The sequence below is a fragment of the Dermacentor silvarum genome, chromosome 7, assembly GCF_013339745.2.
Source record: "Dermacentor silvarum isolate Dsil-2018 chromosome 7, BIME_Dsil_1.4, whole genome shotgun sequence".
Taxonomy (NCBI): domain Eukaryota; kingdom Metazoa; phylum Arthropoda; class Arachnida; order Ixodida; family Ixodidae; genus Dermacentor; species Dermacentor silvarum.
Genome location: NC_051160.1, coordinates 35,475,693 through 35,500,362, shown reverse-complemented (window position 1 = coordinate 35,500,362; position 24,670 = coordinate 35,475,693). Strand labels below are relative to the sequence as shown.

The window sequence follows — 24,670 nt, the reverse complement described above, 5'->3', positions numbered from 1 at the left end:
CTTGGACATGCAGCAGCACCGGCAACACGCAGAACTGTTGTCGACGCCGTCGGCGTTTTGCCCGCGTTCGCACAAAATGCGTACGGCGTTGGTGGCTGTTGCCGGAGCCTCTGATATAAATAGGCACTTGGTGCCGCAGCTAAACGTCGCCTCCCTTCCCTCCCCCTCCCCCCCCTCCCCGCCACGGCCTTTCGCGCGTCGGAAGAAGGCGCGTTTGTTCTACATATATGGTGGTGGTGGGTGGGTAAACTTTATTGATTCACGACAGAATCATGTGAGGGGGGGGGGAGGGGAGAAAGGGAAGCAGGACGACGATGGGCCCTCAGGCCGCTCTAGATGGCCGGGCACATTTGTGCTTCGGCGACCCCTCTGGCCCAGCCCACTGTCCGAAGCTGTAAGTCCGGTTGCGAGCTGCGCAGAGCAGCCTCCCATCGCTCCTGGTGTTCTGACCCTCGCCACGGGGGCTTGGGCTTGTTCGGGCAATTTAGAAAGATGTGGGCAAAGTCAGCTCTGGTGCTAGGACACAAGTGGCAGTGAGGAGAGGTTTCCCCGTGTGTAATAATCGACAGAAGGAAAGGGGTCGTAACTGTGGCTGTTTGAAGTCTTCGCCACAAAGCCTGGTCACTTCTGGGAAGAGATTTATGCGGCGGGGGGTAGATTAGGCGGGAATTTCTATAGAACAGGGTGAGGTCATGGTAGCTGAGGAGTCGATCTCTTGCACTGCGAGACGAAGGCGGGTCGCTCTCAGCCCGGTTGACGAGTGCTCGGGCCTGGGTGTGAGCGGCCATGTTGCCTGGGTGTTCGCTGTGTGCAGGGACCCAAAGGAGGGTGATAAGGCAATTAGGAGGGGGATTTGATTCGAGTATTTTAGAAGCCGGGGAGTGGATTTTGCGATTGGCATAATTACTGATTGCGGTTTTTGAATCTGAGAAAATATACGTAGCGTAGCGGAGGAGTGAGCAATTGCTAAGGCAATTGCTGCCTCTTCCGTTTCTAGGGATTCTGTCAAATTTGGAATCGACGCACAGACAATGGGGTTTTGGAATCCGTCTACAACGGCTAATGCGAAAGCTGGCCGGTCTGAATATTCAGCGGCGTCTACATAGACTGCCTGTGAATGAGGAGGGTAGCTCTTCTGCAGAGCCAGGGCTCTAGCTTCCCGTCTTGCTCGATTATGTTCCGGGTGGGTGTTTTTGGGAAGTGGCATAATGCAGAGGTTATTGCTAACAGCAGTGGGAGGAGAGCGCGTGGCCGTGGTATGACCGGGTAGGTTGATTCCGAGTCGGTGCAGAAGTATTTGACCAGTTTGTGTATGTGACAACCTTTGATATTGACCTATGAGGTGCGCTTCTACGAGCTCTCCCAGGGTGTTGTGCACCCCCAGTTGAAGGAGTTTCTCTGTGGGCGTTGATTTAGGGAGATGAAGAGCAGTTTTATAGGCAGTGCGGATGAGTCTGTTGAGTTGCTCGGTCTCCGTGGGTGTGAGGTAGAGGTAAGGGATGGAGTAGGTGATTCTGCAAAGGCAAAAGGCCTGAACGAGGCGACGTGTGTCTGCTTCTCGCATGCCGCGATGACGATTGGAGATGCGCTTAATTAGTGAAGCTGTATTGAGAATCGCAGTGCGGATTAATTTTATGGTTTCAGCGTTGGAGCCATTGTCTGAAATATTGAGACCCAAGATTTTGATTTTTTTAACCCTCCGGATGGGAGTGTCATGTAGCGTGACTTGAATGTTAGAGATATCCTGTTTTTTTAGGTTCATCACTAGGAGTTCTGATTTAGCCGCCGAGCAGCTTAGACCGATGCAATTGGCGTGCTTAACAACAGTGTCAACGGCCAACTGTAGTTTTGATTCGATTTCGCCATAGTTGCCAGAATTGACCCAGATGGTGATGTCATCCGCGTACAAGGAGTGATTGACAGAAGGAATTTTGGCAAGTTCTCGCGCTAACGGGATAAGAGTAATGTTGAAAAGAAACGGGGAAAGAACTGCTCCCTGGGGCGTGCCTTTGCTTCCGAGCGTGAAAGAGTTGGTTTTGAATGTGCCTAATTGTAGGCAGACAGACCTGTTACTGAGAAAGGCAGCAACATACCGGTGCGTGCAAGAGCCCATGTTAAGGTCACTCAGAGATTGTAAAATGGCGAAGTGAGCAACATATATGGTGATTGTAAAGGAGGAAAGAGACGCCTACTTCTGCAGCCCTTAAGGGAGCACGGCGCAGAACGCGCGTTTTTTCTTTGTCGTGCGTTCACTCCCCGTTAAAGCGCGCGTCCCTCGCGCCCTTTCACTCGCACATACAGCGTTCGGCGCGCGGCGACGATTTAATCTCCACTGACGTCATACGGAACCTCACAGCAACGGCGACGGCGACGACGACGGCGACGCCGACGGCAGAAATCTGCTTTGGAGTGTCCATATAATTGCTATCGCAATAATATCGTCGGTTTGGTCTCGTGCACCGTCAAGTTGCGACGCCAGCAGCACCGCTGGCAGCGCTACTCGCGTCGCTAAACGCCTTCAGAGCGACGCTAAGCCTTCCTATTGCTTTCATCGCTTTACCTTTGGGTGAAACCCGCAGTTTCTAACGCGAAGCATTCTTCTGCGAATAAACACCTCTTGTGGCCTTTATCTAGACGTTTTCCTAGGCAAATCCCACAGACAGTGCAGTTTAAAGAAGCATTGAGTAAAACAAAACAAAAAGAAAACAGCGGTTTATGAAGTCATCGTACATGACGTCTGCCCGGATAAATTAAAAGTGTTGTGCGTCATCGAAAGTTCACAGAACCACATAATTAAACATGATATCAATGCGTCTGATGAAAAGCTGATTTGTAACAAAGGCCGGGCACCCCTTGCTCTAGATTCAAGGACGCACTTGTAATAGTGGCAGGCTGAGGTATGGCACTTCTCGAGTTGATCTAAAAAATACACCGCTTGAATTGCTTTGGCCGACCGTCGAGGTGGTTGTGAAATTTTGAATATATGTTTGCAACCTTATGCTTACATTCTAATATATTAGATCGACAAGATAATTTCCAGTAGAATCAGCTTAACACTTGACTTCAATCAACCGAGATAACAGTTTGGCTTCAAGAAGGGATATGCTACAAAGGATCACATCCATGTCATCAATCAGGTGATCAAGAAATATGCAGAGTACAATAAACCCTTCTATATGGCTTTCAAAGATTATGAAAATGCATTTGATTCAGTAGAGATACCAGCAGTCATAGAGGCATTGCGCAATCAAGGTGTGCAGGAAGCATACGTGAAGATCTTGGTAAATATCTACAAAGATTCCACAGCTACCTTGGTTCTCCACAAGAAAAATAGAAAGATACCTATCAAGAAAGGGGTCAGGCAAGGATCCACAATCTCTCGAATGTTTTTCACTACATGCTTAGAAGAAGTTTTCAAGCTGTTAGGCTAGGAAGACTTAAGAGTGAGGAACAACGGCAAATATCTCAGCAACCTTTGGTTTGCTCATGACATTGTCCTCTTCAGCAAGACTGGAAACGAAAACAACAAATCATTGAGGACCTTAGCTGAGAAAGTGGAAGAGTTGGGTTGAAGAATAATATGCAGATTGTAGATAATATGAAGATAATGCTCCATTGCCTGGCAAGCGATCAAGAATTCAATATCGTCAGTCAGCCTAGAGTCTGTACAGGAGTACGGTTATCTAGGTCTGTTACTCACAGGGGACCCTGATAATGAGAAGCAAAATTACAGAAGAACAAAATTGAGTTGGAGTACATACGGCAGGCATGACCAAATCCTCACTGGGAGCTTACCACTGTCGTTGAAAAGAAAACTGTACAATCTATGCATTCTACCTACCGGTTCTCACATATGGGACAGAAACATGGAGGTAAACAAAGAAGCTAGAGAGCAAGTTAAGGAGCGCACAAAGAGCGACGGAACGAAAAATGTGATTCCTAACGTTAAAAGACAGAAAGATAGCGGTGTGGATTAGAAAGCAAACGCGAATAGCCGATATTCTAGTTGACATTAAGCGAACAAACTGGAGCTGGGTAGGCCATGTGTTGCATTGGGTGGATAACCGGTGGACCATTAGACTATCAGAATGGATATCTAGAGAAGGTAAGCGCTGTCGAGGACGGCAGAGAAATTGATGGGGTGATGAAGTTAGGAACTTTGCAGGCGCAAGTTGGAATCAGTTAGAGCAACACAGCGGTAAATGGAAATCGCAGGGGGAGGCATTCGTCCTGCAGTGGACATAAAAGTGGCTGGTGATGATGGTGATTAGGCTGGCGTGATGATTGAGGTCGTTTGAAGTGACCGGCAGGGTGTTAGCCACAGTGTAAGGTGTTCTGTCTGCTAACGGTCTTCATGCTTTTTGTTGTTGTTTTAAGCAGCTGGCACAAACTTTTTTGTTTTCAATAGGAGTCAGGAAAATTGTGTTTTCGGCAGTGCCATACTGAGGACCCTTACAGAAATAGCTTTTCTTTTCCTTTTTGCTGATAGTTTTAATGCCTAAACATTTCTCTGCCTACCCAAAGAGGAAACTAATCCGTCCGTCCGTCCATCATTTAAAACGATCGCTTTCAAGAGAGGGCTGGCAGCAGTGAGCGAATTGACCTTCGTGTTGCCTCTCGCATTAACGCGAACTAAGCGGAGAGAATACAGCGCACACGAAGCTGTCAGCACTTGGCGCAGTCGGTCCCCTTCGCAAATCACTTTCAATAAAGGGCTCAGGTGTCCCCATCATACCGAGCCGCCGCCGGAGTACGGTTGATCGCGTTTCATAATGGTTCGACGCGAAGGATAAGGCGCTAAAGATCAATAACGGGTTACAATGATCGGAAAGGCATCAGCGTGCCTTGCGCCGCCACCTGCAGTAGCTTGCATGCGTCATCAATCCCCCTTGCGCCACCCTCCACAGCAGTTTGTGTCGGATCACGAAACTGGTTGGATCAATTTTCATGACATTGATAATAACACCGGGCGCCGTGGAGATGAGCAAGTCGCACAATTCCTAGGCATACTTACACAACTCCCAGAAAAATTTTCTATGTGAATGTTTTTCAACATTGGTGAAATATCTACTATTACGCTTTAAGTGCGGAGCACTTTAGGGCCCCGGGGTGTCGGCGTCTAATGTGATGTCATGTCGTCGTGGTCACGCACACAAGCAAGATCTGCCGAAAACTCGCGTCTCATCGTTCCCTTGGTGTATACCAAAATTGGCATAGAAAGGAAAGAATGTATAACTAACATGACTGATAGGTCATGACGTCATTAACATCATATGTTCGTCAGTTCCGTCACGATTAACAATAATAAAATCACGTGTGGCGCATTACCGCATTGGATATGCGTGTATGAGCCAGGGATATGCGGGAATTTCCAGAAGGTCGTGAAAATCGCTTCCGAAACGCCATTCTGTTACCAGCGCAGCGCAAGAGAAGACGCAACCAATCCACAAGCACTCGATTCCTCCTCACTTGTGCAAGAATAAAACTTAATTTAAACCTGGTCTGACGTTATCGCCTCTGTGTCCATTCTGCCAAGAAACATAATCCCTAAATCACAATTTTTTGTTATGTCGGCGATACAAATAAGTAACAAAAATACTTCTAGAAACCCGCTTGTTAAATTAGGGTTAAACTTATCACCACAAATTATACTACCTTTCGGAGCGTCAATTCTGGGTTCTGGGTCCACAGGGACCTGTCTGATGCCGTTTCTGGTTACATACAATCTGCTAAACGGATAACTTGTTGAATGTATTTTTCTTAGTTTTTGTGTGTATTTTGTGTTTTATTTGAATATGTAATACTTCAAAACATCAAGTAAAAGTTTAAGCACACAATTCTAGGCCAATCACACAGTGTAGGTATGAGCCATATTATGGGGCCATCATAATTATCTCGGGCGGACAGCTGGCTGTCTGTTTCTTTACAATGGCGAAACCGACAAAAGCCCAACCTTAAGCACCGTACTGCGGTGGTCTTGTGTCCTCCTGAATCTCGCCGTCCTGGGTCCTTCAGGCGAGACAACTCCGTCAAAGCTTCCCTTGTCATGGATCACTGTACCATGACATCATCGACCTCTCAGCCAGCAAGGGATTCTGTTCACGCTCCCCTGGCCAAGCTTCTGGCTACAGTGAGCACGGCGGTCACCACCAGCCATGGCTCAACGGATGGCCTTCAGGCTCCTTTGGCCACTGGTCCGGCTGGCCCGAGTACTGCGGCCGCTGCCGCCGCGTCAGTTCGCGGAGATCCCCCCCCCCCCCCCCCCCCTGGCTCTACGGGTGCCGCAGCCGGCCGCTTGACCGACGTCATGCGAGCCATCTGGCTGCTGTCGCACCAGCTGTACTACATCGTTTCGGTCACCTCCGGCTTCCCGTCAGCAACTGTACCATAATCGGCTGTTTCAGAACTATCGGAGTTACATGGATTTCAGAATGACCCCATGCTGCGGGCGCAAACAGCCAACGTGCTCGGCGCTCGCCGTACTTGGCTGGACCACGAGAAATAGATGGTTGCAGTAAACCAACTTCGCGGTGGCGCCAAGGCATTGTATGAGTGCACAGGCATCAGATACTGGCCCTGGCCTGAATGGAGTGAAGCCTTGGTAGCTGCTTGCCGCCAACTCACCTGTGCCTGCGGCGACTCGGACCAGAAATGTTCCGTGGTCGCGGCTGGCGATATGCACGACCTGGACGCGCCCAATTTCCATCCACAGCAGTCAGCCAACAGGCTCTCCATCACTGACGTCACTGACATCATCACATCACTGACGGTATGCCCACAGTCTGCCGTTGTCGCTTGCGTTTGATGTCTCGAGTTTCCTCGGTGGCCTGGTTAGCAGCATTCGTCCCCATTGCCGCTTGCGATTCTTCGAAATTAAATTGCTTCAAAACATATCTGTCCGCTACGTGAGACAATGAATGGCTCATACCCCCTTAAGCAGTGGCTCTAACCTCCGTAAACGCGGCCTCAACATTAATTGCGAAGACAGAAGAGAAGTGAACTTCTACACTGGAATGATTAGCGGCATAGAGTTTCATGTTTTTTATTTAGAAACTCTATGGATTAGCGGCAATGCAGCCAGCTGCGGAAGCAGACGACGACGACGACGAACGCGGGAGCAATGTGGCACGAGCGCGCACCGAGCACGAGCGCGATCGCCACCCGAGGTAGTACACTGTATCCGAGGGGCGCCAACAAGCCAGCTGCGGAAGAATACTACATTCGAGCCAATGCTGGCGATGATATTTTTCTGTACACAGGCGATTTTGCCTAGCCATATACGATTTCAGCTAGACATATAAAGCTTCGCTTTAAGAACAATCGTACGCTTAGATTTAGGTGCAGTTTCATGAACTTCCCGAGTTCAAAATTAATCCGGATTCCTTCATTGCGGCGTGTCTCATATAGCCCCAGTTCCGATATGAAACGTTCAAACCTCACGAATCAATCAACTTACCTTGGAATCACTACCATACCGGATAAACCCGCGACAACTTTTGTAGCACAATTAACAGTGCCTGATAAAGTTTTAAGGTGCAGTTGATGTCTGCAGAACGTTTAGTGAAGTTTTTGCAAGTGTTCTTGGTGCTTTATTGTTTTAATTTTCCTGCTTGTATATGGTGCTGAAACAGTTTCTTTATTGCGTGGCGCTTCTTTTTTTTTATTTATTCCTGTGAAACCAAGATTCTCCCACAAACTTCACCTATTTAAACTATGCTGATCAAAAATAAAGAAAGGAAAGCACACCAAGGCATACATTGGTTTTTCTCAACTCACCTGATTGTGGGCCTTCGCATTCTAGTTGAGTGACTTTGATGTCAAATTTTCTCGAGTAGCTGCCAACCATCATGAGGTTCAAGCTGATGCCTCCCGATTCTTCAACGTCAACATAGGCTGAAAAAATACAGAACAGGACTGCAAATGAAGCATGCACAACCACCCACCCTTCTTTAAAGCACCCTGAGTGCTCGTAGTGTAATTATTCATATAGGAGTCTATAACTTAAAAGCTCGAGTGGGAGAGTTTATAGTAAATATCGTGAAAATTGTCTGGGCCATGAAGTACACCTGTGTACATAAATTACTTATAGAGTTTCGTCTGTTTGCCTTCTACGTATACATCAGGGCATGTTATGAATTCTTTCCAATCTCCACTGCATATAACTTGGTTTTGAAACTGAGCTTAACCACGACATTAGAAGCAGCAGAGGATTCACTTAAGTGCGACAATATAAAGGTTATTTAAATTCTGAATATACTGCTGATTAGTAAGAATTCTAAGGAAATAGCTTGGCTAAATTGGGATGTCCGCCTCATTGTCACTCCATTAGCTCAATCTGCAGACACTTGACACAAAATATTCCTGGTGTGTCGTTAAATTTATCACTAGGATGGCCTCCTCACTGCTTCAATTGGACCGCTTCGCGGTGTATTTAGCTTTCAAAAGCGCATATATCGTATTTATTTGAATCAAGGCCGATCGTACTTTTTTAATATGAGTTACGGAACGCCTAGCTCGGCTTAGATTCGGGAGTGTCATTAGACGCCATTGGAAATGGAAAATGCAGTACTGGGTGAAACATCGTCTGCACTCTCTTTGTACATATCCAGCTCACCTGTGTCGAGGCTTCGCTAAAGTGGCGGAAAAATAACATCTAAGAAGAATTCAAAGTAACTTTCGCTTCGTAAATTTACCTGCTTAGTATGCGTGGGTACCATTAACATACCAGATGTCGTGAGCTCTTGAAAACCAAGAAAGAATTGCTGCTTTTAACCAGACTTTCCTTAAATTTTTTTCCATAATTAACGTGAGACCCCCTACTTAAATCTGACATTGGCGTTGCACGCTTTGCAGTTGCTCCAGTTTGCGTAGTTCTATTTCAGCTGGCTGTACCTATATAAGTGTCGAAAGAACTTACACCGATTTGGCCCGGAACATGTCGTCCATTATAATGCCTATTTCGTTATAATGAAGCAACTGGAATATCCGGAACCTTTCAGTGCTCCCTGATGTTGAGGTCACGAATGCCACTAGCTCTTGTGTATCATGCTTTCATTCATTCGCGAACACTTTAGCACTTATTATTTTGTTATAATTAGACCTCTCCCAAACCCCTACATTATACCGAGTTTTTCAGTGTTGTTGGCGCATACAAGCAGCATTTGATTGTACAAAAAAAAACGTTTATAACATAAACAAATATTTCCCCGACGATATCGTTTGAACAAATACCCCAGTTACACGACCAAGAACAACACCTTTCGCGTTCATAACAAAGCCACATGTGAATCAAGTCTAGCTTCAGCCAAAAGTCTCTTTGATGCTCGAAAAGTTTGTTGAAGTAAAACGTTACTGTAATTTCTTATTTCATGTGTCACTCGTCACAAGTAAAACTCGTGACACATCGTTATAACGAAGTAGTTACCGACACTGCGGCTGCATACCGTGTTGTCCCGTGTTGAGACCACATATGCGTGGCACCTGGTTGTTCTCGTTCTGGCCAGAGACGACGAGCATGTCCTGCGAACAGTTCCCGTCCACGGGCCGCGCCAGGTCCAGCGTGAGGAAGTCCAGGCGGAACTGGCACACATCTGCGTCCCGCTTCGAGACTCGAACCTTGCACATGGCCTCGCGGTTGTGCGTGCCAGGGTAGCCCGGATTGCGAACGTATGCCGTCCGTTCCGAGCTCGCCTCGCCGCATGACACCTCAACTGCATGATTACCACCAGGATGTTGATGGCCACAAAGACCACTCACAGATCTATCTATCTATCTATCTATCTATCTATCTATCTATCTATCTATCTATCTATCTATCTATCTATCTATCTATCTATCTATCTATCTTTCTATCTATCTATATATCTATTCTAGCTATCTAGCTGTCTATCTTTCTATCTATCCATCCACCTATCTTTTATCTTTCTATCTTTCTATAAAATAACTAGTTCTTTGACTTCTGGTCAGCATGTCCTTAATAACTTCTGTCTTGTCCGCCAAAATGAAATATTGCACTCTAACGTATTACGCGCCTTCAAACTCGTATGCAGCTGGTTGAAGTAGCTATGCTCCTCTATCTATCAATCCATCCATCATTCACATAGTCGCTGAGCGATCACGGTGCCAGAGCACGTTGTAGCAATAGTTGTGGTAAATAATGTTCCAAAGCCTGCATGCCACCACGGCCGCACGGAGCATCCATGTACTAATCTATTGTCAGGGACAGGTCCTGAACGCAGCAGCAAGTATCTCTCATGAGGACATGTAAGCATACGCCAGCGAATCATGCACCTCGTCTATAGTGCGCCTTTTCATCCGTGTCCCCGCCTTCGCTTTCTTCGGACGCTTACTTGCTACGAAACTACACGCCCAGCTTGGGCACATCTTTATGCGTCAGCTGTGAGTGATACGTCTGTGAAGGGATCAGTAGGTCCATTCAACCCTTCTTGGTACATCTAGAAACTCACTCGCAACCACACGAAAAGGGCGGAAGATGAATGGGCTTGTTGGCAAGGAAGTACTTTGTGCACGAACAAGGTCGGTGAAATAGTGAAGTTAATTAATGTCCTTCTCCCAGTACCCGTGTGTGCAGTGACCTGTATTCTTCCTCCCCGCACTTGGAGATTGTGACTGCAACGGGACTAATCACGGTGTGCTCACTGTTGGTGAAAAGCTAGGGCCTGCTCCTCTTCTTATTAAGGGAAGTATGTCTTGAATCCCGGAGAGATACGAAGCAGGTCCATCACTTTTATAGCAGGGCGAACGTTTACAGGGGGGGGGGGGGGGGGGGGGGGGGGGGGGGGGGCTGTCATGAATCCTTCACTTGTCACGAGCCATAGCTATCGGCCGCAAAAAAAAAACGGAGTTGTGATGTTTGTACGCACAAACGCAGCAGACTCCGTCCTCGCAGCGGCCCATGGGTGTTCCGCCACGGTTCAGGCATTGGACGGCGTCATAGCACGTTCCGTCACGGCCGTCCGCTGCCCGGCAGGTCTCCTGGTCACCGCTTTCCTTGAGCAGCAGGTCGTGGTGGCGGTGGTGACTGGATGAAGAGGACGATGACGAACCCGACCCCTGCCTGTGCGGGTTGTAGTAGTAGGTGGTGGCCAACAGCGGCGAGTTCGAGTTCAGCATGGGCGCTGCTGCAATTTCAGAAAAAACAGACGAAGTGGAAGGGTAGATAGAGAGCGAAATGTCTTCAATTTACGCTCCAGAGAATGTCATCAATTTTTTTTTTTTGCTTTAAGATCACACAGAAACAGGCGTGCGCGCGTGCGCACACAAACACACACATACATACAAACGCACATGCACACACACAAACAGGCACACACACACACCAGAGTGTCCTGTGCTCATCCTTAAAGTAACTAGAATTTCAGTCGAGGGTAACCGATAACTACGTTTTGTGTGTGTTATTTGTCATGTTCCTCCTTCCTTGACATACTGATAATACCCGCCGCGGTGGCTCAGTTAGCTAAGGCGTTGCGCTGCTGAGCACGAGGTCGCGGGACCGAATCCCGGCCGCGGCGGCCGCATTTTGATGGAGGCGAAATGCAAAAACGCCCGTGTGTTTGCGTTGTATTGCACGTTAAAGAACCCCAGGTGGTCAAAACTAATCCGGAGCCCTCCACTACGGCGTGCCTCATAATCACAACTGCTTGTGGCACGTAACATTCCAGAAAGAAGAAGAACATACGGAGAATAGATCTATAGCAAACTGGTGACCTTAAAGAGTGTTGCAGAATCATGTTAAGGAATTCGAGGGCAAAAAAAAAAAGACTAGCAGCAGTAGTCACGGCAATCTACCATATTTCCCAGCATATCTTACCATAATTCCGAAAAAAAATAGTGCCAGTGACTTATGAAAATGCCAAAATGTGCAGCTTTGTGAAAGTTACCGATAATGCGTAATTTGGTGTTCCTCTTTAATTTTCTAAGGAACACCTACGGAAGGCGATTAACACAGTGTTCGGACAAGTTACGTCTAAGTCTGGAGTTAACTCTTCGCCAGGAGAACTCGTCTTCTTTGGGACAACAATATAGTTGTTCTAAGCTGCAACACATTGCAGGCGTCAACAGCTGTAAATGTTCTAACAAAATTAACACAGCGTGTACGCGATGCTAACTTCAAAACGGTGTTCGCACTCACAGAATGGGTTAGATGGTACGCCGGGCCTCTGGTCGCCCTCACTGAGGAACTCCTTGCCGGATCCGGTCTGCTTCCGCGTGCCTCCCCTCGTGTTCTGGTGATGCGCATGTCGACTGTGGTCTACAGCACCACCGAAGGCCTGGTGCGCCGGAACCACGGCCAGGGCCACCCACAGAGCAACGAGCTGCGTGGCGAGGCAGCATCAATTGGGCGGTAGGATCGATGAAAAGAGAAATGCAACGAAAACCACGCGTCATTCCACTGCTGATTACCAGCGAAGCAGTTTAGATCAGAAAATTTAGATCAAAGCTAAGGGCAAATTTTATTTCTGTTGAGCGGCAACGGCGGTCATCCCGAAGAAAGACACACGCACGCACACTTTTATTTTGATCGGCGGTCTTGATCGGTGGCATATACATTCGCGTGGAAGACTACCGCCACCTGAAGGAGCAGGAGGAAACTAGACACGTGCGACGGTACCGCGAAGTCGGGAGAGCGGAAGGAAATTAGGCACGCAAGCCCTTGTAACGACGACAAAGGGAGGGCGGTGCGAGCGTACACAAAGCCAGCGCGGGTCGCACAGCGCTAAATCTTTGAGAAACCTTTATTATATACCGGAGAGTCTACGTATTTCGAGAATGGTGGCTAATGATAACTAATATACTGAAAATATATATACAAGTGACGAGAGGTATAAGCTGTTCCATTGAATGAAAGGATCTTGCATCAAATTCGGGAGCTGAGTTTTTGCACACGCACGTATACGCTTGCCGGCGAGCGAGCGGCGTGGACATCTGCTCTAGTCAGACATAGGCGCTCGTGCTGGCTCGCGTCGGAGCGTGCCTGGAGACAACTCGCCCACAGAGAGCAACCATAGCAAGCGGTGGTGCGAGCGTCTCGAATGCGCGAGGGCCTGGACAACAAGTACGCTTGCAGGCGCACATGTCCCTCTGCTAACGAGCGTCTGCGGACGGTGCGCGATTGCGCCGACGTTTTCACCAGTCAGATATGGGTCTTAGAATGCTGGCGTAAACGCTCGAGTGATATGAAGTGCCACCACGGGCGTAGCAGGCGTCGTGCCTCAAAAGTGCGCGAGACCAGACCGGAGGAAAACTGTCATTGGCTATAGATTGAAGTGCACTTGAAACTACGCTTTAAAGTCAGGTTTACAGTCAGGTTTAAAGAGAGGAACATAGCGCTTTCAGCGCTCTCTTCTCTCTTCTGTCCCTCCTCTGGTGGCCTGGCGCTCTATACTGACTTTACAGCTTGTTTTACAAACAAGCCTAATCATACACCCACTTGAAGCTAACAGCGCGAAAACTATTTCGACGAAAGAATACAAAATGCGGGAAGCGGTGATACGTTTTTGTCCGGTGTAGTTTGCGCGCTGTAGCTTCAAGTATCGATTACGAACTTCCCCAGCATACGGTTCTTTCGAAGTGTACTGTCCATTCCTCTCGGACCACTTCATGTACTATGGTGTGGTACCCACATACCTGCTGAACAGCAGGAACGCTAATGTGTGTTCGCACAGCGAAAGCATTTGATGATGACGATGATCATGATGTTGATAATTATTTAATGGCCTCCCCTTGGAAACGAGGCGGTGACAAATAGTCACCCAGCCTACTTGATTTAATCAGGTATGCCCCACATGTTTTCTTATCTACCCTTTTTGCATACATTTTAATAATCCTTTATTTTTCTCTCAATATCTACCTCTACCTATGACTAAGAGATCAAATCAGGTCGTATCAATCTCTCCACTGCTTCTTTTCCACCAATACTCTACACGCCTTTTGCTTTTCACGACTGTAGACCGGTTGATGTTTTCGTCCACTTTAAACCCAAGCGCTTCTGGAAAGTGTACGTTACCTACTGTTCTCACTGGATGAATTTCTTCACATTCTATTAGGATGTGTTGAGCGGTCCCCGGATCTTTGCTGCAGCAGACATATGCCTCATCTAGTTTCGAATATTTGCTCCGGTATGTTTTCGTCCTTAGGCGACCTGCTTGAGCATCAAATACCAAGGCACTGCCCTTTGTGTTATCGTACATATTTGCCCTTTTAATTTCTTTCTTCTCATTGTTGTAAATGTCCATTGTCTTTTTTGTTTCCATTCTTTGCCTCCAATTCACTGTATCTATTCCTCTCAGTTTCTTTCTGATAACTCCTGGTTGTCTATTTACAGTTTGAATTATCCTGTACTTGGTTGCCGACTTTCTTGACCTCTTCCTCCATTCTGTGTCCACTCTTTTGAGATACAGATACTTGTCCATTTATTTTCATCCAAGTTCCTGAGTCTTTCTTCAAAACTAATTTTGCTCTGTGTTTCTCTGACTTCAAAAGAGGCCCAACCCAAGGACACCTTGCACTGCCTCATTTGTGGCTTTACTGTGGGCTCCCAAAGCCAATCGACCTACTGATCTTTGGTTAACTTCCAACCCCGACAAGATATGCGATTTCAAGCATAGAATGGCATTTGCGAACGTTAGCATTGGCAGCATTACTTCTTTCCAGATACCACGCACCACCTCATACTCATTCTGGCCCCACAGTGCTCTATCTGTGCGTTGCCACAGATATTCGCAAGTGTCTGTAATTATCTTGTATTGTCCGCTAGTAGCACTTTGTCGTCCGCATACATCAGTCTAGGGACCTTCTGCTGCACCATTTGTCCGTTACGCATGTAGAATAAATCGAACAATAATTCGCTGTTTTCCAGTCGTCTTTCTATGCCCTTAATACAAAGCGTGAATAACAGTGGAGACAGAGGACATCCTTGCTTCAGTCCTTGGCGGATTCCCACCACTTCCTTACTTTTTCGACCTTCCCATACAACTTTTTGCATGCTTCTCAGCGCCACTAAATGGCAGAAATATACTGCTTCACTAACAACGTGGCCTCTGAGATCGGTACGCCGGACGATTGCTGAGCCATGGTCACGCCCACGAGCCCCCAAGTGAAGTGGCGGCATTGACTGTATGCATTGTTTACGTCATGTTTGTGTGTCACGCCGAAGTCGTGCGTTACGCACGCAGCACCCTTTACGGGCGTACACACGCATCCGAAAAATAGACGTGTTACGTTCTGCGCATGCGCGCTTCACTGCCACAGGTTTGTTACGTACGTCCAACTAAAGATCTATAATGTGTCGTGTTCCACAGCCCTACGTCCTGGACACCTTCTAGCCCTCCACATATGGGCTGCGTATGTACCTCATACTCTAGGAAGGAAAGAGTGGAGAAGGAAAGGCAGGGAGGTTAACCAGTTCGGCACAACCAGTTTGCTACCCTACACATGGGAACGGGATGATGGGGAATGAAAGATGGGGAGGAGAGAGAGAGAGAGAGCACACAGCACAGCACACACATCGTCAGTCACAGTCCGTCACTCTTGCGTAGTACCTGACATCACTGTCACAGCCGCTTGTCCAAGCCCGTTGCTTTTAAAAACCGAAGTAGTCCCTTCGTCGCCTTCAGCTGCGATGTCTTCTGTCGACGACATGTGAAAATCACTTCAGCTGACATTGGTCTGTTGTCAAGGTGCGCTAGAACGGACGCCAGGGACTGTCTCTGAACATTATATTCAGTACAGTCGCATAGAATGTGTTCCAGCGTCTCCTCGCAAAGACAGGCATCGCAAAGAGCGTTGTCGGCCATTACAATCAGAAATGAATAAGATTGAGTGAATGCCACTCCTAGCCATAGGCGATAAAGCATAGTGGCCTCTCTTCGGCGGAGTCCAGATGGCATACAGAGATGCATCAAAGAGGGCAGGTGGTAGTGACGATTGCTCCGGTTGGTCTGGCCGCTGGGTGTGCACCATAGAGAGAGCGTGATCTCCTGGGCAAGCACTCGAAGTATGCTGGCAGCGTCGGACCGTGAGAGTGGTATGGCCTCTTCCTGTGTGTCGTCAAGAGCTGCCCGAGCGGCATTATCGGCATCTTCGTTCCCTATGACACCGCAGTGACTTGGAAGCCACTGAAATGCCACGTGGTGTCCTCTCTCATGTGATGTATGGAGTAGGTGCCTAATATCGAGTACGAGCTGTTCGTATGGCCCGCGACGCAGAGCTGATAGCACAGATTGTAGGGCTGCCTTAGAGTCACTGAATATTGACCATTGTCGAGGTGGTTCCCGATTGACGAAACAAAGTGCAGCGCGAAGAGCAGCTAGTTCCGCAGATGTGGATGTCGTTGGGTGGTCAGTCCTGGAGCTGATGGTAGTAGCTCTTGCTTGGACAACCACAGCACCGGACGAACATTGGAGGTTTGTGGAACTTCAGTATAAATATGTACACTGTCCGCATACCTCTCGTGTAGAAGAAGCAGAGACAGTTGTTTCAGCACAGGTGACGTTAGCTCAGATTTTTTCTTGATTCCTGGTACACTGAGATGTACTGTGGGGCTAATGAGACACCAAGCGGGCATCGATGGTTTAGATGCAGCGGTGAAGCCCGAGGGAAGTTTGTCGTTGTACTTGATGATAGTTTTAGAGAACGATGCTTGGCTCCTGTCTGAAGGTAGTGTTGCAAGGTGGTGATAGAGGGCACGTGCAAAATGTCTGATGTGCGTTCTCAGTGCTTTCACCATGATGTGAGTTTGCATCGGATGGTCCCCAGCAACCGCAATAGTTGCCTCTGTTGACGTGCATCTGGGCAAACCAAGGCAAACTCTGCGTGCTTGAGCTTGTTCTGCCTGCAGAACACGAATATTTGTCTTGCAAGTGTTGTTCAGTACAGGTAGACTATATCTTAAAAAACCGAGAAAGAGAGCTCTGTAGAGTTTCATCATTGCGTCTACTGACATCCCCCACGTCTTTCCTGTCAAGTATTTAAACAACTGGGAAATTGCTGTCAGGCGCCGTTTCATGTAAGCCACGTGCGGGCTCCAACAGAGGTATCGGTCAATGATTACGCCAAGAAACCTGTGGGTTCTGACATAGGAAATGGTCCGCCTATTGATTGAGATGACATAAGGCGTCATTGGTTTACGAGTAAATGCCACTAGTGCGCATTTTTCTGGTGATATGCTGAGACCTTGTTTACACAAGTAGCTCGCTGTCAAAGTTGCTGCTCTTTGAAGCCGCGCACGTATCTGTGGACGTGTGACTGCCGAAGTCCAGACACAGATGTCGTCTGCGTATATTGAAATCTTGATGGTAGTTGGTAAGTATTCAGCAAGTCCAAGAAGAGCGAGGTTGAATAGCGTCGGGCTGAGAGCACCGCCTTGAGGAACGCCTGTGCTGGTATAGCGTCGCGTAGTCGGGCCATCGTCAGTTAACACAAAGAATGATCTTGCAGATAGGTAACTTGCAATCCACAAAAAGAATCGACCACCTAGGCCAACCGTTGCAAGAGCATTTAGAATGGCCTCATGTAGTACGTCATACTGTAAGAGCACGAAATCGCGTACGTCAGCGCCAACATGTGCTTCGAGCATCCGCATAACTGCTAGGGGTCCCTTATGCTACAACTAAGACGACTTTAAGGCGAAAGCCCGAGCGCCGCTAACTAAATGGCACGACGACCACTTTTTGCGCTTTGTGAAATTTTTTTAGTCATTTTCTTTATTTTCTTTATTCACATTTCATTTCATAATTTCAGTCATTTTTTGCAAGTCATCCTTATTTCACCAAACTCGAACCATGACTCCGCACTCCTTTTTTTGTTGAGTCATCGTCGCTCTGAACCGTTATCTTGCCGTCACTTTTGTAAGTCATCCTTTATTCACGAAACTCGAACAATGACTAAGCACTTTTTTTGCTGAACCGCTCTCACTTTGACTCTCAAATCTCACATATATTTTCTTGCTAGTCACTCCCTCACTCCATACCACTTGATTAACTTTTAATTCCCTCTTGATTCACCTAATCACTGCTTGGTTCACCTTCACTGACTCTATCATCTCGGTTTTACTTCCATCACACTTGGTTTGCTCTATTACTCCAAATGTCCAATTTTCATCACCTTTGATTCACCCTATCACCACTGGACTCACCTTCATTCACTCCTAATTCAGTCTTCTCTACTCATCATTAATCTCAACTCACTATATATCGTCATTACCGTTCGTTTGACTCCTATCATCCAACTAAACCCCCTTTTTTTTCACCATCAATTGACTCAACCAATCAACCAACAATTAAATATTCATATATCTCATTTACCTCTCTGTATACCCATTATCACCTCAGTTCACTTGCTTAATCATTCTTCAACCCCTAATCGTGGTTTTGTGCCCATTCTCGCCTCTTATCAAAAGAGGACCATTTAGTGTCGACGACGCGGTTTTGAAACGGCCATGAAACGGAGACCTCACCATAAGACATATAAGGCTTTCGTCTTAACAAACGTTGCTTACGCAAATGAGAAAATTGGACAAGTCGGTATAAGGTGGACCATTGTGAACTGTAATGCGAAGAAATTCGCAGACGATACCAATACTCCCTAAATTCGAAGTTTGAGCGCAGAACCTTAGGCGTTTTGAATTCCATTGGTTGCGTAGCTCATTGTTCAGAAAGACAGCAAAAAGATAGCGAGAACACGGGAGCAAGCACGGAGACCATTCGATAAAGACATTGGGCGTCTCGATGACAACATTCTCAGGACAGAGCAATGTGTACATGGCAGGTTTCCTTACAAATGTCCAGTAACGTCAAAAAAATCCACAAGCATTGTTAAAATAATACTGCCGGCGATGTTAGCCACATAACTTTAGGCTATCTTTCGCAGCCTCCATTGTCGCCCTGGGTGCACATGCGCCATTTAAGCTAATATCTCGGAAACATTTGAAGTAGAACGTAAACCTGAAAGCAGATCCAGAGCGCGAGTTCACTTAACACGCGTTCTTTATTGCAAATTCAACATTACGGGCGAAAGAAAAAGCAGGCAGGAATAAAGTGGTTGTCATCGTCAACTTCAGCCAGTAGTCAAGTGGTGCTGTAGGTTATCATACTTTTTCGATGCATTCCTTGCTGTAATTAAAGCTAGTAACTTTCTTTGAATCTTTCGAATGTTTTCGTGGTAGCCGGCCGGATTTTCACTGCCGATCAAAAGAGCACTTGCCCTATCGCCACCTAGCTAGAGTCCACCTAGTTCATCGCCGAATGCCAATGAGCTTTTCATGCGTACGCGCTGTCGCGTAATGGGCGTAGTGGCGTTTGAAGTTTCTGATGCTGCGGTCAGTGCCACCACTGTGTGGTGGCACTGACCGCAGCCTGAGGCGACGTTTCTCCGCAGCCACTTTCTCCGCAGCCTGAGGCGACGTTTGCAGGGCACATTCATCGCCAATGTCCGCTGTGCCTCTCTTGCCAAAAGAGTAAACCATCTTTATTATTATTATTTGAACGGAGAGAGGAGCGTGGGAGAAACCCTCAGTCCGGGGTCCCTAAGATGCTTCCGGCGATGTTTCAAGCCCGTTCTACCATGGCTCGGAGCACCTCGGGAGGTCCGTCGCGGAGGGCATCGTCCCACAGCTGTTTGTTGCGTAGAGGGTAAAGTGACAATTGAGTGCACTGCGAACCTCTTGCCGATATATGCCGTTTCTTTCCTCCGCCTTACGATATACCTTCGCTTATACAGACTGCGAAGAGTGTGGGATACGCAATATTTTACCGAAGATCTTGGGAACAGTATATGGCCTCTGCGGAGTAAAAGAGCGGAGAAGAAAGCTCGAGTGCACCGCCACTGCCACGTCATGACAATCACGCTTTCGTCATTGCGTTGCCCCCATGCCTCTGTCGCCATCGCGCTATCGTGATTCCGTGGTGGTCATGCCTTTATACCGTGCGCTCGTCATCGTCACGTCATCGTGTTCAATGTCGCCGTCACTCCGTCGTCGCCACATCGTTTTGGTGGCACCGCCGCCATAGTCACCGTCACGTTGCCATGCCTTCTAAAAACCATGTCGAGGATAATCTATGCAGCCTTCATCAAACACCGTTGTCGATGCCAGAAGTGTACTACGGAAGAACTGCTTATGTGTCTATTTCATTTCTGCAGTCCCCCCCATGAGCTACTCGCTTAGTTTTGCAATCATCCCCAATGGTTTAAGGAACACTTTTATAAGGAAGCATTCCTCGCTCATTGCGGCAATATTGCGGTAGGTCGGCTGGTGAGTAGATATTTTCTGTCTCGCCAAACTTCCGACCTCTGTAGCAAAAAGAAATACATGACCGACACCTGATACATACATGAAATACATGATCGAAGCTCTGGCTTTGAGCACAGCAACCCAATCTTTGCACCACTCTACTTTCTTCCTTTTTTTTTTCTTTGTTATATAATTATTGCAAAAGAAGGACGCTTCTAGGTCAAGCACAAATCGAAGAAACAAAATTCACAACTGTCATGTTTTAAAAATATCAGCATTTGTGTTACTGGCGTTACGCACAGGAAATTCTTTCAAGGTGCTCAATGCATCAGCGTGGGGCAGCCATTCCGGCATGTACTCCTGTTTCTTTTGCTCTTAGGCACAGTTCCTGAATCTCTATTTCAAATACTGCTGCGCAGAGCGAGCATCAATGTCTGCCTGCCTAGCGGTCATTCTGCATTGGCATACGCTATTCAGGGCAAGGGGCAAGTAACATAATTTAGTCGGAAACTCTGTCTGTGTTGACACACAATAAGCGGATTCGCTGAGCACTGAGGGGGATTTCTTTATATTCCTGCGCTGGAGCAGATGTTTTCTCAAAGGAAGGCAGCATCCCAGCATTCAAGGAGCTTGTGCTCAATCGTTTCGATAGTCTTGCATATAAAACAATGCAGGAACTATGGTACGTAAAATCCTGCCCTTTTTCGCCTGCATACGTCCCCGTAGCAGCCGAAAAAATAGGGTCTTAAATCCCGATCAAACAACCATGTTCTTTACTCCTTTAAGGGCATCCTTGTCTGGGTTTAGACAAATCATTGATTGGTACATTAGGTCTGGTTGTATCGAGTCACAGATGTCTCCGTACAACCTCCTGCGTATAAAGTGATCGACTAAGATAACCAAGTGAAAACCGTCCCGATAGAAATCTACAAGCCAAAACATATTATTTAAAAAAATACTTGTATTCTTACTGGTATTTCGTCCGTCATAACAATAAATTGTTACAGGGGTGTCATTAGGCGACGGTGGCAGACGGTGCGCCAAGACGGGTCCTTGAGATGTGGGAAAGGTGAAGCGATTGACTATTTAACGCAGGATGAAGGGCGCTAATCCGAGTGCGCCATGGCGTACCCACCGGAAGAGATTTGTGCGACAATTTTTAATGCAGTTAGCATTCCTTGCCTACTTCAGCCATTTTCAGCCTGCCTGAATATCTATCTATCTATCTATCTATCTATCTATCTATCTATCTATCTATCTATCTATCTATCTATCTATCTATCTATCTATCTATCTATATATGTAACCTCTTCAGCCGACCCAGTGACCCATGGAGGAAGGAAACAAAACAGGAGAGGCCCTGACGTCACTTTTTTGAAGCCGGAAGTGCAGCCATGTTGGTGTGCCACCTCTCTTCGCGCCTCCAATCAGGGGTTCTGCAACTCGCCGGAGCAGATGGGCGCGAACTTTGAACTTGCATTGTTACGAGCCGCCGGAAGTGTGTGCTCCTGACGCGCGTCAAAACAAAGCCTACGAATCTTCTGTAGCAGTTTTAGTGAAGCAGACGCGCTCCTGTGTTTTTCCGTGGCACGTTGAAGAAGACAACGAAGACTCGCGCCGTGATTGCTTGAGTGTATCTGTTGCTGGCCGACACTCACACTCACAGACCCAAAACACAACTTTCAAGCTTACACACCATACTCCGAAGTCAGCTTTTCTCGCGAACAAGAGGTGCTGCGGGAAAGACACCGGCGGAAAAATCGTATCTCACTTTTCAGCGACCGAGACCAGCAGCGAAAGCTTCAGGAGCGCGGTTGCCATGGCAACGTTGACATTTGGGGTACCCGTCCCAGTGCTCCTTTGCGAAAAACAGCACGTGACTTCCGCCACACCTTCTCCAATACTCTCGTGCTGGCCAGGGCCTCTCCTGGGGTTTCCTTCCTCCATGCAGTGACCCAATTTGCCTTCCTGCTTGGGCCACTAGTTATGTGCTCGTAGCTGCGAAGCCGTCGTGGTCGTTGCATAGTCGTCATTCCGACTTCGTCATGTGACTATCGTGATGCCGTCGTCCCGCCTTGTACCCCCGCCCAATTTGTCTAATAGCTTCGGCCACTAAGTATGTGCTCGGGGGTCATATGATGCCGTCGTGGTCGTTGCATCGCCGTCGTCGCCCCTTTGTCACCCATCTCTCGTCATGCCGCCATCCGTTAAGCCATCATCGTCAAACAGTTGTGCATTCGTTGCCACGCCGCCATCGTGATGGCGTCATGGTCACTGCACTGTCGTAATTTTAACTTAGTCCTCTTACTTACGTCATGCCACCGTTGCCGTCACACAGTCATCGTCATGCCGTCGTTTCGCCGTTGTCGTCACTGCAGTTGTAATCATTGTAATCATTCTGTCGTCATTCAAGCGCGATTATGCCGCTGTTATTGCGTCATCGTCAGACACACGCTATCATGCTTATGTTATCGCACCACCGTCGTCGTCATGCCGTCGTGTTCGTGCCATCGGATAGGCATAAAATGCTAATCTCATTAAAAAGATTTTAAATTAAATGACTCATTGCGCGAAACAGCTAGCCGGCGTCTGTAGTCTGTCGCAGCGAAACGGTACCTTAATTCCCATTGGATGCGACGCCACGTCACGAGCGTGTCTCGGCGGAGTTCCCATTGGCTGCGACGCCAAGTTACGAGCGCGCTTCGACAGACCAGAGCGAGCGAAAATGGACACCTGCTTGGGCGCTAGCATGCCAGTTGTTACGTGAGGGGACAGGGCACCACCGCGACGCCTCGTCACCCTCGCTTTCACTCTCCGAAGCCAGCGCGCGGTCCGTATCTATCTCGCTCACCCCCCACTGAGCTTAGCTTCTGCGAGCGCCTGTCAGCCTTAACTGGTGGCTGCTGCTGCTTCCTTGGTCTCTCGTCGCGTATGACGTCGGTGGCGTGCGGCGTTGGCACCGCAGGCTGATGCTGCTTCATGCCTCGGACAGCACGTATCGCTATGGTACATTGCTCGCAGCGCCAAACTCGAAACACCGCTCAGCGGCGTTTAATTGGACATTAATGTTTTCACATTCATAACTAATAAGAAGTGCTTGATGTCTCGGATTTCCTCTTGCTTTAATATTTCCCACTTGACGCCGCATTTCTCTCCATCTTCCTTGAACGTTTTAAATCAACCTTCGACGTCTACAATAAGTTTATTGCCTTGAGTTGTGAATTTAAGTTTCCCATTTCCCGATCAATTATTTTTCGACTTTCATTCATGGCATTTAGTGGTCGCTAAATGGCGCCCCTTTCACACAGCATTTCCTATCTAAAGGCATTGATTCTAGTGACATGTATGTTCCATCGAGACCAGCATGAATAGCGGCCTGAAAATATGTAAACTGTACAGTACGCCCTGAACCAAGACATTCGGCAACGTTTTCCACACCGTAAGGACTAACCTAACCAATTCGCTTACTTCCCGGTTTTAGATGATGATAGGGGCACTACAAAAAAATCAAAGGACACCTAAACACTTCTTATGGGTTGTGAATGCGAAAGCAATAATGTCCAATTGAACGCCTTTGAGCGGTCCTTCGAGTTATGAACTCTTCGCAGGCAAGCGAGCGCGTTGAGACGCTTGGCCAATGCCTACGAGATAGCACAAGGCCGGTGCACTTCCATCAGTGACGTCATGGTACTTTGCCCGACTGCCATAGAATCTAATAGGGACGCTCCCGAGAAAGCCGCGGTTAATTTGGACGTCACCGCTTTCGTCACGCCGGGCTTGGCAAAGGAAACTGTAGTCCAAGTAGCATGGGGTCATAAAGCAGAGGGCACAGGCCTGCTATCTAGGAGGCGATGGTTTAGCCCAGTGGGTAAGACACTGGCCTTGTGAGAAAGGGGTCGTAGGTTCGAAGCTCACTACCGCCAACGTTTTTGCTTTCGAACTTATTCTCTGTTTTTATACAATAATTTCTGGATAGCGATTACCGAGGCGAACTTAGAACGCAGGCAACAGCTTGCGCGAAGAAGGAATGCGCGGATAACACGGGCGTCTGAGAGTGAGAGTGACGTGGCGTCACGGCGATGCCCCTCCCCCTTCACGCAACACCTGGCGCGCTAGCGGTTGTTCCCTTTCACCCGCTCTGCTCTGTTGAGGCGATCACGTGGCGTGGCATCGCAGCCAATAGGAATTCAGGTGCCGTTTCGCTGCTACAGACAGCCGAGTTTCGGATAACCAAAACGTAGTGGCTGGTTACCTCCATCGGCGCAGCCCCTGGTACGTCGGAACGAAGGACGTTGAGGGGGAAAAAGAAAGGTAAATTTGGCGCTTGTATATCTACGGTCCTACTGCGTCTTTTTGGAAAAACATATATCGGCAATAGCTTCCTGGGAGGCACAAAACATGTTACTCGCTACATTTTTAATT

At 47.7% G+C, this 24,670-nt stretch overlaps 1 protein-coding gene across 1 annotated transcript in view; it reads right to left on the bottom strand.

Moving 5' to 3' along the window:
* LOC119457911 (uncharacterized) overlaps nt 1-23,229 on the bottom strand; it is a 35,872-nt gene extending 12,643 nt beyond the window's left edge. Inside the window, exons 1-5 of the mRNA XM_049671434.1 lie at nt 23,107-23,229; nt 12,152-12,335; nt 10,884-11,141; nt 9,444-9,710; nt 7,777-7,893 (exon numbers count right to left, since the gene is read on the bottom strand). Of these exons, the coding sequence (XP_049527391.1) occupies nt 7,777-7,893; nt 9,444-9,710; nt 10,884-11,141; nt 12,152-12,335; nt 23,107-23,229 (949 nt within the window). The remainder of the gene's footprint in view (nt 1-7,776; nt 7,894-9,443; nt 9,711-10,883; nt 11,142-12,151; nt 12,336-23,106) is intronic.
* Nucleotides 23,230-24,670: the final 1,441 nt, after the last annotated feature.